This window comes from the organism of the source record quoted next, unplaced genomic scaffold, assembly GCF_019419815.1.
Source record: "Pyrus x bretschneideri cultivar Hongxiangsu unplaced genomic scaffold, Pyrus_bretschneideri_v1 Contig1, whole genome shotgun sequence".
NCBI classification, from domain to species: Eukaryota; Viridiplantae; Streptophyta; class Magnoliopsida; order Rosales; family Rosaceae; genus Pyrus; species Pyrus x bretschneideri.
The window spans coordinates 4454889-4467970 of NW_025999390.1; the positions used below are offsets into that span (position 1 = coordinate 4454889).

General features: G+C 36.5%; 2 protein-coding genes across 2 annotated transcripts; both read right to left on the reverse strand.

The window, feature by feature from the left end:
• Positions 1-2991: 2991 nt before the first annotated feature.
• Positions 2992-4795, reverse strand: LOC103950476 (uncharacterized protein At4g06744). The gene has a single exon (XM_009361691.3). The coding sequence runs from the start codon at positions 4542-4544 to the stop codon at positions 3138-3140; it is 1407 nt and encodes a 468-aa protein (XP_009359966.2). The 5' UTR covers positions 4545-4795; the 3' UTR covers positions 2992-3137.
• A 3221-nt stretch (positions 4796-8016) lies between these two features.
• On the reverse strand, positions 8017-13054 carry LOC103950466 (probable WRKY transcription factor 7). The gene is given in 5 exon segments (XM_048580644.1): positions 8017-8571; positions 8978-9103; positions 9220-9528; positions 9530-9925; positions 12894-13054. Coding segments are annotated over 5 exon segments (1059 nt in total). The 5' UTR covers positions 12959-13054; the 3' UTR covers positions 8017-8408.
• Positions 13055-13082: the final 28 nt, after the last annotated feature.

Consider the following 13082-nt stretch of genomic DNA (forward strand, 5'->3'; position numbering starts at 1 on the left):
TGGATTTTAAATCTTAGAGGCCAAAGTGAAGAGTTATGCCAATCTCATGGACTATTTTGGCTAAAAAACCTTTCATCTAAACTTTTTTTATGTAGTTAAACATAGAGTAACCAAAACTAAAGAAGGAAGGCAAACAAGCATGTTACAATTAAAGTTAAGAATTTGGAAGAGTATTGTTCACGTTCATTCATCATTTGATCGCTGATTTTCACTTTCTCGTTTTTTTTTTTTAACTTCAGCACTCTAATTTGTTTATCATCTTTATTTTCGTTTGATTTATCAAATTATGTAAGACAAAACTGAGAAAAAAAAATACAGACAGATGTCACTTCCTACATGAGAAGAAAACAAAATGGCTATTGTTTATACACGGACCCCATGAATCTAGCAGTGTCCTTAAAAAGAAAGTGATATCAACGTCATGTGATTGAATAGCATTGTCCGTGAATTACAAGGAGGAAGCATTTTGCTTTGATTTTGCAGGACACGTTAGTAGTTGTATTTCTTTCTTCTTTACAAGGGGGCCCAATGCCTTCGTAAATAGGCCCAAATGTTACGTTGGATACGTCGGCCTAAGTTTAGAATCGTGATTTATTTGGGCCTAATTACCACAGGTTATGGACTAGTCGTGTTGGGCTTCCTTTCCAGCCTATACATCTTTTCTCTGTTTCATTTGAACGGGGGATTTGCCATTACCAACTAACTTGGGCTAAATATAATTAAAAATGAACTACAAAAGATTAGAGGCGGGGATTAAGAAATGAGTCGATGCAATGCATTTAGAGAGATTTATAAAATGACTACTTAAAAGAAGTCATTTGTAGTCATTTAGTATTACGGTTTAGTGATATTTTTTTCACTTGTAAGTGATATGTATTAGATTCGATTTTCGCCAAAGATGAATTTTAATCACATTATTATCGGTCCATTGTGAGGTTTAGCCCACTCACTCTCCCTTTTAGTATAGATAATATCATTTGTTCAAAAAAAAAAAAAAATGAAGTCATCTGTAGTCAATTCTAATTACGTATCTAAATCTCTTGGTACTTGTAAATTCGTTGTCCAAACGTAACCTAAATTCAACAATTGTGTACATAAGTTTTGAACTAAAGCTCCTCTAATAATAATCAGGCTAATGTAGGCGGACCAAATGATCATTCGTTACTCAACTCAAAGTAGTAGGTACCATCCAAAAATTTCCACTATGATGAAAAAAAAAAAAAAAGATTCCTCACAAAATTTCCTCTCAAAACTCTCTTTCACAATGAAAAAACACTTTAATCTGTTATGAAAATAAATAACACCTAAATCCAAATTGTTACTAGTCTTTTTACACACGTTTTTGTGCATGCGAAAACCTTTTTTAGTAACTGTTTGTTCTTATTTAGCATTTGTATTTTATTTTTTAACATGTGAATAAATACTGAATTGTAAAGTATTACGATTTTGGTGTGGAGCTTTGAAGTGCCACTGCCACCGCCCTCTTTATCTTGTAAACCAAGCAACATTTGAATATTTTCCATCCTTATCCCCCACGACTTTTTTGAGTAGTGCCCCTCCCCATTGATAATAAAAAGAGATTCTCAGTTCCATATTGGTTTCCAACCACTTCCAAATTTGCATCATTCCAACCGTCATCTTGTAACCATTTGTTTTTATAAGTAAAACTCGACGGCAAGCATACACCAAAGTGGCGGCGTAGTTGGATCAGAGGTGTACAACGAGCCGAGTAGTTGAGATCATGTCCCAAGGCCTCCATGGCCGTCTAAAAGCAGGAGAGATTTGAAGAATTGGCACAGCCAAATCAAACAGTGGATGCTTAGTGGCTAGTTCCACTTGGTACACTTATTTTGCTTCCCACTTGCTGCATCCAGTGCAGCCCTCCAAATCTCCATTAACAGATAAATAGTAATTTAACAATAGATACTTACAAAAGTGACCAAATTTTAAATTCCAAATTACACAAGGATATATATATATATAATTGGTGGTGAGTTCATCGAACCGTCTGCCTTACCTCACTCACTCAACTAGGGCACAGGGGACATTTCCTACCTACCAAGCACTTGGCTCATGAAAAAGGTGTCCCCAGAAAGTGACATTGCTAAAAGGCCTTCAAGACTTAAATTTGCAGGTTCTTCTAGGATTGTAACAGAGGCAAATCACCCTCTTCTTTCTCTCTCTGGACAATTTTTTTGGACCATAAATTAGTTTTTGATAAAGCAAGCACCTTTCTCTTCTTTTGCGTTTGTCCATCCCCACTAACTTCGATTCTTAACTTGTCACAAAGTGTGAAAATTTTGAATGAACTAGATGAATGAACGGTTAGATGTGTGGTCAAGGATTTAATGGCTAAGGATCCAACGGTGCATACTATGCTCCGATCTTTGAAATCGCACAAAGTGGGTTATATAGAAATGCTCTCTAAAGGACCTCCATCCTTTAACAAATGATTGTTTTGTATCAATAATGTCGATAATGTATCAACAACACTTGAATATGTCGTGCTATTGAAATGTTATTATCCACAAATAATTGAGATTACGCCAGTTAATAAAGAATGGATATCCTATGCAGATAAGTGTCTTGTCCTATCCATTCATCCAATAAAAATTAAAAAGAAAAGCTACAACAATCGTTGGTTTCTTGATACAAACAATACTGAGGAAGGGTGGAATCAAACTGGAATCCTCTAGTGACCAACAAAGCTAAAAGGCAATCAAACTGGAATCATTGGTTTCTATTCATACTATGTTTTTATACCACATTTTCATATCATCTAGACGATATTTAATGTGAACATCCACATCATTTGACATTCTTTAATAAACTAATAATTAAGAAAAACTATTTAGCTAATGATGATTGTGGAATACAAGGAGTTTTTTTCCTTCCTTTCCTTGGGTTTTGCAAATTTTTCAAGTGATGTGACTATTTACATCAAATGCCACCTAAGGATCTAAGGTGGTATAAAAATATGGTATAAAAACATGGTACGAATAACATTACTCATAATTCTCATATTAAATGTACCATGCATTATGTTACACTGAAATAAGTGAAAAGAATGAATCACCATGTTTACATTGAAATTTTTACACCCACAAGCCTTGGAGAAGATGAACAAATTTAGTACGTCACGGTGGAGGAGGCAATGGAGGAAACAAAGAACCAAAACCAGGAAGCTTACATGGAATGTAAGTATAAGTCCACATGAAGGGACAAAACCTTGGGTGCGCAAAGAAATCCGCACATTCCTCCACCGGTCTCTGAAACAGAAGATCGGGAACACAGTTGTTCGTAACATCGAGCACTCCTTTCCCGATCAAGCTTCTACAAATCGGACCAACATTAGTGAAGTAATTATCGGACAGCGAAAAGTTCGCCAAGCTTTGCAGCTCATGACACAACACCTCAGGTACCATGCCATGCAACAAGTTACCCGCAAAATTCAGCTGCTCCACATTTTCGAGGCAGGCCAGTGAAAACGGTAACGGCCCGGTTAACTGGTTGTTTCCGAAATCTAAAACTACGGCCTGTTTTAGCAACCCTATCTCGTAAGGCAAGCATCCTGTGAGTTGGTTGTTTAGGAGCAGAATCTCAGTCAGAGCGGCGAAAGCTTTTGAAATGCCCGATGGAATTGAGCCCGTGAATTTGTTGTTTGCTAAGGTGAGAAGGAGAATATGAGAACTGCCGAGATTGTCGGGAAGATTCTGCATGAAATTGTTGTTGTTTAGGAATAGGGCGTCAAGTTCTTGAGTGAAAATCTGCGGTGGGACGGCCCCAGTGAAGAAATTGAACCTTATGTCCAAGAAACCTAAGGTGTTCATGCCGAGAACGGCGGAGGGAAACGCCCCGGAGAATTGGTTGTTGCTTATGTCGAGTTCGTAGAGGTAGGGGAGGTTGGCAATGGCGGGGGAGACTGTGCCGGAAAAATTGTTGGAGTTTGCATGGAAGAGGGCAATGTCCGGGAGCTGGTCGAGAAATCCGTCGAGAGAAGGGGCCCCTAGTTGGAATCCGTTGAAGTCGATCGAGGCGAGGGCAATGGCGGAGCTGTTGTTTGGAGGGCTGTCACAGTAGAAGCCTTTGTAGCTGCATATGTTGGATCCCACCCAAGTTTTTGTGATGTTTAGTGGATCTGAGGTGATGAGGGACTTGAAGTTTTGGATAATTGGGTAGACTATTTTGAGCCTTTGGTCTGCAAATACAAGTTCTTGGTTGTCTGGCAATTTTGTAGGAGGAGGTGCTTGTGGCGGCCGTAGTGGTACTTGTGGTGGTGGTACCGGTGGTGGTGGTGGTGGTGGTGGTGGTGGTGGTGGTGGTGGGGTTTTGTGCCTTAGGTGGCTTTTGTGTCCGCTGCCTCTTCTGCGGTGGCCACCTAAATCGAACTCGAGGGTTTGTTTGTTGGAATATTTTGTTACGGGATAAGAATTTTCATGCAACGGAAATGCTACTGCTACATAACTAGCAATACAAAGACAGGTTAGAAGAAATAAGAAGGTTGAGAATGAAACTAGAGCTTTGGTGGAATCAGGGCTTCTCATTCTTTCCTCAGAGATAAGAAAAGGCTATGATTTTCTTATGCTGGAGCAAATGGAACAAGACACTCACTGCTGGGGTTTTAATGCCAAATTATACACACTTTTTCATGATTCATAATTTTTTTTTTTTTTTTTACTCAACCGTAATTACTGATTTTTTTTTCTTAACTCATAATTTAATTTAAATTGAAAAAAAAAATCCAAAAGTAGTGGATGATTCATGATTGGGTGGCTCAACGAAGCACTAATTCAACACTTTTGAGACGTTCTATCCAAGTGTCAAACTTTTATATTGAATTAATTTCACACATTTAAAATGAAGAGAGTTGAGAAATAAAAATTTAAGGGCTTGTTTGGTAACTTATTTGAAATTTTTTATAATTTCTCAAAACATTTCTTAATAATTTTTCTTGAAAACAATTTTCTTTAAAACTCAAAAACTTGTTTGGTATGCAATTTAAAAATTTTAAATTTTACAATTTAAACTAGACAAAGAGATCTAAAAAGAGAGGGTTGAGAGAGAAAGAGGAGAGAGAAGGAAAGAAAGTAAAAAATGATTGGAGAAAAGAGAAAGAAGCGAGAGGATCGGAGAAGATGGAGAGGAAGAGGAGTGATAGAAAAAAACCGAGAAAATAATGAGAGCAGATTGGAGGAGAGACGAAAAATGGGGAAAAAAAAAGGAGAAGGGTAGAGAGAAAGAAGAAATGAGAGAGATAGCTTTGGAGTGAGAGGGGAGGAGGGAGAGAAAAAAAAATGAGTGAGTTTAAGTTTAAAAATTCTAAAAACTCATTTTTTTTTGTGTTTTTAGAGAATATACTATATTTTTAAGTTAATCTTGAGTTCAGTTTTTATAAATAGTCATACCAAACAAGTTTTTAAAGCCTAAAACTTAAAAATTATTTTTGAGTTTAAAAAATTGGATTCAAGTAAAATAACAAAAAGACTCTAAGAGTCCCATGGAAATTATTTTAATTAACTCTGCAGAGACTTCATCTTAAAGTTTCGATCAAACCTGTAAACATGGCAAGATCTTCCCGGACCCTCAGTCCACTGCCGTCAAAAAGATACAGAATAATGCCAAAGCAGATGCTCGAGAAGTCAATGTTGCTGGACCTCCACTGTGTTCGTTGTTAAATGTTTAAATCTAAATGTACAGCTGGGTTTTGTTTCTTTCGTTATTTTCTTGTAGATTGTACGTCACTTGACGAGTGAGGCAGGGTGATGTGAATTCTCAGTTTCAACCGATACTTTTTGTTGATCTTGAGGGGCATCAGCATGTTTATAAATCCATTAACCAACCGACATCCATTACCTTTGGTGGGGGCTAATGCAACATTATGTCAATAATAAGGGCAGCTTGTATTGAAACTCTGAATTCTGGATGAAAATGGACACCAATTTGTTTATTTATTCATTGAGTAATGTCAGATTAATTTTTTATATCAAATTTGTGAATTATGTGATGTGTCAATTGTCATCATGCGTTACTCAGCGTGGAGACGAATTACAGATCTGTATTCTACACGGCACATCCTGGGTTCGATTCTTGGCGCTGGTGAATCACACGATGGTGATCATGGAGATGTTGAAATGTCCCTATGAATCTTACCAGCTCCTAAAAGTTTGGACTACCGTAACAAAACTGGTTCCAAGATGAAAAAGTATTCTTGGGTTTGGACTTGGATCATTAATAACTAAGCCCAATGTTATTTGAAACATGGACCACTATTTTTCTGGGCTTCTTCTGGGCCGTGCAGCAGAAATTTTGTATGACCAAAAACCCAAAAGAGGGAAATAAAGAGAGGAGAAATTATGCCATGTAACTCTGATTAAGAGGACGAATTATCTCAGTATTGGATTTAGTGATGGAATCCAATTCACCATCCAAACGATTAAATGGGATTGAATATGTCTGTTTACCCGGATTGATTTAAATCTTGAACAACCTAGTTTATCAGAGATTTTTTCATGCATCCAAAATACTGTGTGTCATAACAAATAGAGAATTATATTTTTTAATGTCGTTGCAGTTGTATTATATCATGGGATGCATAACTTTGTGTTTTGAGAACACTGAAAAATCTCTCCTAATTTAAAGTGGTTTCTCATGCATAATTGAAGATGTCATGCACACCTCTTTTTTTGTCGAAAGATAAGAATTATTAAACTCGAATCGCATTGTTTACATAAAAAACTAGAGTATTAAACAACCACTTTGGTTCAAAAGCATCCCATGTATGAACATCATCTATACGAGAGACAAACTAAGCCACTAGATGTGCTGCCCCATTACAACTGTGGGGAGTAAAAATAAACTCTATCAACCTTAATTGCATTTGCAAACCCTTAATGTCAAAGAGAAGACTTTCAATAACAACATTTGATTCTGTTGTTTGGTTGATCATATCCACAAGCCCCTTAGAGTCCGCTTCCACCTGAATCACATCAAACCCTCTATCCAAGCAAGCAAGGCTGCTCGTACACCTTCTGCTTCTGCCATCAAACTTGATTCACACAAAAAATTCCCCATTCCTCCCACCGCCTTAAAAATCCCTGCAAAGTCCCGTGCCACCAAATCATAGCCTCCTTGCCCTGTTTCTTTAAGCCATGTGCCATCACAATTCACCTTGATCGTTGCATGAAACGTATCACTCTTCTCTCCGCATTTGGAACTGGAAAGACTTCCAATGCGTGCAAAGTTAACTCTTAATTGAACAATTAGTATTGGCATTAAGCTTGCTTTGAAATTAAACAACTTGTCACTCCTCTCGCCAATAATTCTCCGTCTCGTGCAAAGTTAACTTCCATTTAGGTACTCAATTCCGAGTAATTTAGGAATTCGAATGCTGATATTAAGTGGAATCCACCCATTTCTAATTTTTTAAATATTAGTAGGGAAATATTATTAGCACTTCAAAAATCTTATTTTAGACTTCTCACAAATGTATTTTTCTTTCATAATATCATAAATTTGAAGTGTAAAATGAGATTTTTGAAGTGCTAATAACAATTCCCTATTAATAAATGCCAGAATACTTATGTACAATTTCATTTCATTCTACTCCTATCTCGTTTGATAAACGCGTCACCAATATAATGAATAATCCTATCCAAATTAGTTCTCCGTACCATACGATGCTCAAAGTCCTTTCTCTCCCTAGCTCCCTCACCAGTACTAATTAGAACTCAACTTGTCAAAAGTCCCACCATCACTCCTTCATATAAACAAATGCAAAACTTATAAAATGCCCATGCATTAGCTGACCCTCAATATTACAAAAAAATAAAGATAAAATTAGAGAATTGTTATTAGCACTCCAAAAATCTCATTCTATACTCCAAACTTTATATATTAGGGAAAGAAAAAATACACTTATGAAGAATGTAGAATGAGATTTTTAGAGTGCTAATAACACTTCTCTAAAATTAATGAAAAGATATTAGTGGGAATTGGAACAATTAAAAGTGGGCATCCTAATCAAAATCCACCATCATATATTAATTAAATAACACCAATAACAAGTATATATAATTAAATAAAAATAAAAATAAACAAAACCCACTAGTTAGCATGATTGACTTAACACCAAATCCATCATCTCTAAACCTAATCCTATTATCACTTTTCACTTCTACATTAAAATTCTTAACAAAAAAAACCCCAAAAAATTAATAAAAATTTAAAATACAAAGTACAAAGACGAATCTGAGTTTATATTGGCGTTCCCACTAATCCTCTTTGGAGACGGTGCAACGCATGATCGTTGACTAATTTGCAGCACAAGTCATGATATTCTTTGTTCTTCTTTTAATTCGAATTTTTCTTAATTAAAGAAGAACATCTCGGGCCGTTGGATGAGTTGACTTTCAAGACGATTCGAGGATGAGGGTGGCCGTTGGATCGGTGACGCTGAGGGAGTGATTGTGATCGCCTTCGTAGGTCACGATCAGCATGGTGGGATCGTCTACAGCGCGCTCCACGTGCTTGCGTGCAAGGCAACCTCTCTCGCTGCTACACTTGTAATACCCTCTGCATTCGGACAAAAAAAAAAGGCAACCAGACATTCAGAAAGCAATGCGGCTACGTTACTGAATTGATTGACTCGGAAGGCATTGACTCGGAAGGCATAAAACAATGCTAAACTCTAACATAGATTTTTAAGTGTGCTCGGAACAAACGCACTGAAAATTTTCTACGTTATAATAGTATCCCATATTAGTATGGGTCGTGTTTATAATGGCTTTATATTCGCCGTTAATTCTTTAAAAATAACTTAAAAGTAATTGACCGTTAAATGCAGCTATGTATTTCAAATACGTTAAAGTTTCAGTGTCTCCAATAATGGTTGATTAAAGATGACTTTATGTACAATCAAACAATCATTCAATAAAATTAAAAAGAAAATTAAGTAATGAATGAAAGAAAGAAATAATACCTTGGATAAGGGGAACCCTTGATGGGTTTTTGACCGTACTTTCTCCAAGAATAATCATCAGGTGGAATATCAGCCAATTTCATACTAATTGCAGGAACCCTAATCACTCTTTTCACTTTAAGTTTCCTGCTCAATCCAATTAACCAATTCAAGTTATTAAAAATACACAATTTTGAAAAAAAAAACCCACATCGAACATCTGAAAAAAAGTTGAAAAATCATGATAATTAATGAACACCAACCTTGTCTTCGAACAGTGGCAACGCCCAGTAGTAGAGCCGCACCGGAGACGAGAAACATTGTCGACGGAGCTGCACTTCCTCTTCAACGACGACGAAGACAGCGGCGGCCTACCCGAAGACGACTGCGACATGTTTGTGAATTGAAACCCAGAAGAGATCGATTGCTCAGCAGCATCCCCAGCAGTTAAAGAAGAAATGAACGAATTCGCGACAGTTTTGGGTGCCGAAGGCGAGAAGCTGATGGTAGCAGCAGCAGCAGAATCCATCTTTCTCTCAGCGCACCCAATACCTTTTTTCAACGCAACCGGAGTAGGTTTTTAGATGAGGATTTTGCGGCAGCGGCGGAAGGCGAACAACCGGCGTCGGACAGTAAACCTTGAAAGCAGAAGATTGTTCTGTTCTGAAAACAGAAGGTTGCTCTGTTTCTTGATCATGGGGTTCTGAAATTGAAGGTGTCGGAATTTGGGATACCGGAGCTTTCCGGAACCGAGCGTGGCCGATTCTTCCTTTGTCCAACAACGAAATGACCTTCCTGAACTTGGTCACTGCCATGTCCGCCACCTCTTTATACTCCGTTTCATCTTCCGTGTTCGACGACACCGACTGGTGATGGTGTTGCGAAATCAAGCTGATAAACTTCTCGACGCTCTGGATTCCGGCGGAGGCCGCCTCCTTCACGGCATTCTCCTCCCTCTTCGCTGCAAAACTGTCAATCAATCCCATCATTAGTTCCAGGGCCATTTACAGCCCTCGACACGGCATATGAGTCGGTCGAGAAACCAAAAAACGACGGGTTGTTTGAACTTATAGAGATCCTTGCTTGAAGATTAATACAACGGCGGAAGAAAAATGGAAAATAAAAGGTGGAAGAAAACAGAGGTAAAGGGGGAAAAGATGATTCGAGTCAAACAGAAGATGTCCTGCCTCATAAGAAAACAGAGCATTGGCCCTCTCTCTCTCTCTCTCTCTTGCTCTCAAAGGCAGAGGCCAGTGATGTGTTTCCACGTGGCAAGGTTCTGGCAGGGTCATTTAACTGCTGGAAGACCGTGTATAAATGATAAGAGAGAGGGAGTGATAAGGTCAAAAGGCTAAGAATAGCCGTTGGATTGCTGACTGAAGAGGGAAAGAAGGTTCATTGGGAGACAGTGTGGTAGAGTTGACCTTTTACAGCTTTTAATGCAAAAGTCATTGGTGTGAGGTGGTGGGGTTGTTTTCCGCTGGAAAACCGAAACAAGAAGTTCGGCAGGGAAACCGAAACAAGAAGATAATTGAGAAATGCTATGAGAATTTTTCAAAAATGACATGTTCGATGAATTATCTGTCATTTTATTTTTTATATAATATTTTATAATATCATTATAAGAATTGATGTTAAGTTGTGAAATATTATAGAATTCATAAAAAGTTTTACATTGAAACACCCTGCTTAGTATTTTTTTTAGAAATTAGCTAAAAGAACATATATATATATATATATGAATTTGAAAAATGGATTCTTTGATTGAGCCCCTAGGATATGACACTACACACCATCACAGACCGTCTCATGTTAATACTATAATATTATATCAGAAAAAAATTTATATGTTACTGTATAACAAGCACAAAGTATCACAGTAAAAACGTATCACATTCAAAAGTTACTTGATTTTAATTTTTTGTTTTGTTTGGTAAAATGAAAAGGTGGTGAGGTTGTGGGAGGGTTCGACTTAACCAGACACTGTAAGCTACGTCAAAGGCGCAACTCTTTTTGTACCCAAAACAAAAAAAAAAAAAAAAAAAACGGCTCAACTCTCAAGTCACATTGGATTCTCCTTGTCACCAACGACCATATACCAAATATCCGTTGGATTAATATGAACCTACTCGGGGCCGTTGATGCCATTGTTCATCCTGGTACGCTCATCGCCTAGTTGGAGTTTAGGTTGAGAAGTTTATGAACTTTGTCATCCTATCCTCACTATGAATCCCAACCATTCGTGTCTAACTTAACAACTCTTATTTGTGCACATGTCAAACCATTTGTTACTAGAAACATGTTAGTTTTAGTCATTTGCCTGCGTTTCAGAGACTAGTGTATATTGTAAATTCTCATTAATTTGTATGGACACTGTAAATTATCAATTCATTCTTGTGGCGCAATAAATCTAAGACTAACCGTCATTGACTAATTAAGTTGTGTCATCTTCTATGTTGATTATCCTTAGATGTTTTAGCGACGCTACTTAAACACAACAACAAACTAATGTTACTAAACAAGATATAGATCATCCATCACTATTAGATGTGTAACTTAGTACACAACGACATGAATATATAGTTTTTTTTTACCCGTAAGTAACAAATGGGGAAGTTGTCAGACCATAACAATTTTACTTTTGCTGTTGCTAAGATTGGTCATAGATCCTCAGATTCTCATGTTTGGATGTTCTCCCTGTCTTTTGATACTCAGTCAGCTTGGTTGCGGCGGTTGTTGCCCTACGGCTTCTCTTTGTAATTTTCTTTTATAAAGAAAATGGAACTCTTTTACTTTATTTCTAATATGGCAAACTGGCAATGTCCATTAGTTTGGTCAACATTCCCTTTGTTAGATGGAATTCGAACTGTGTAGCATTAGGATTTCAAAAATCAACACCTACAGTTACGGCAATATTTAGTCATAATTGCTATGACGTTGATAATCCTTTTTTTTTTTTTTTTTTTTTTTGAGAAATGGAAAAGAGACTCTTTGAAAGTATAAACTGTTCATGGGCTCACCTTACAATTTAACGTCAATTTTCGTACCAAAAATATGAGGTGACAGAGAGTTCGTGGAAAGTCTTACTTTTGAGAGTCATTTTAGCATTAACCTTCCAATTTTTTCATCTCTGCTTTCCATTCCCATCTTATGTTTGCGTGCGGTTCTCTATAATTTCGTGTTCTTGAAAATTTCTCTTTATTTGACATTGCATCTTTAGTACATGCCACAAGCATAATAATATACTTGTTTCATATAAGTTGTTCTCCTTTCTAAAATCAATATACACAAAGTTGATCAACATAACAACGTAATTTAGACTAACTAGAAAGGAGAACTCTAGTCTATAACGTTGTGTCGTTGTGAACACAGATCACAGAGGATGAACTTTAAACTTTTGTTTCTTTTATAAGTATTATATATTTTCTGGGAGCATCTAGCCTGTAGAATTTTTTCAGTTTCTTAATTAATCAAGCATAAAAATATTCATAACACTTTAAAATTATGCGTATTCTTAATTTGTTGTAGACAGCTAGTTGTTATTGCCATAATTAAAATAATCCATAAAAACTTAAAATTAATCCAATGTCTAACTTTAGTTCTTTTGTGATGCCTTAATTACTATTTTTAAAAGCATATTACTACTCCAAAATCAATATCTTGAATATGATTCCACGTACCCAAATTTTCTTCCTAATTACAGGAAGAGGATTATTATTCACTCTCAAAAGTAATTTATATGGAGTGTTTGCTGTAAGATCCTAGCAGAGCAGTAATATAAGTTCTAAAATAGTGTAACCATTCATTTAAAGAATCCAAAATAATGTAAAGCAATGAATGATAATAATTAATTAACAAAATACCTAGTTAATTAATTTGAACACAAAAAATGTTAATTGCTATTTCACAACAAAAAAAAAAAGAAATATGAAGTTACCTGTTTGGACGAAGAACTAAAGAATGCATCGAGAAGGTTTCTGGGTTTGCCCTTGAATGAATCATCAATTGTGAAGGCCACTGATAAAAAAAAAAAAAAAAACCTGCTATCGTTTCACCTCAAATGAAAATCCGAACGCTCTGAAATTTTTTGAAGTGAAGGAGTTTGTTCTTCCTATTGTTAGAAAGA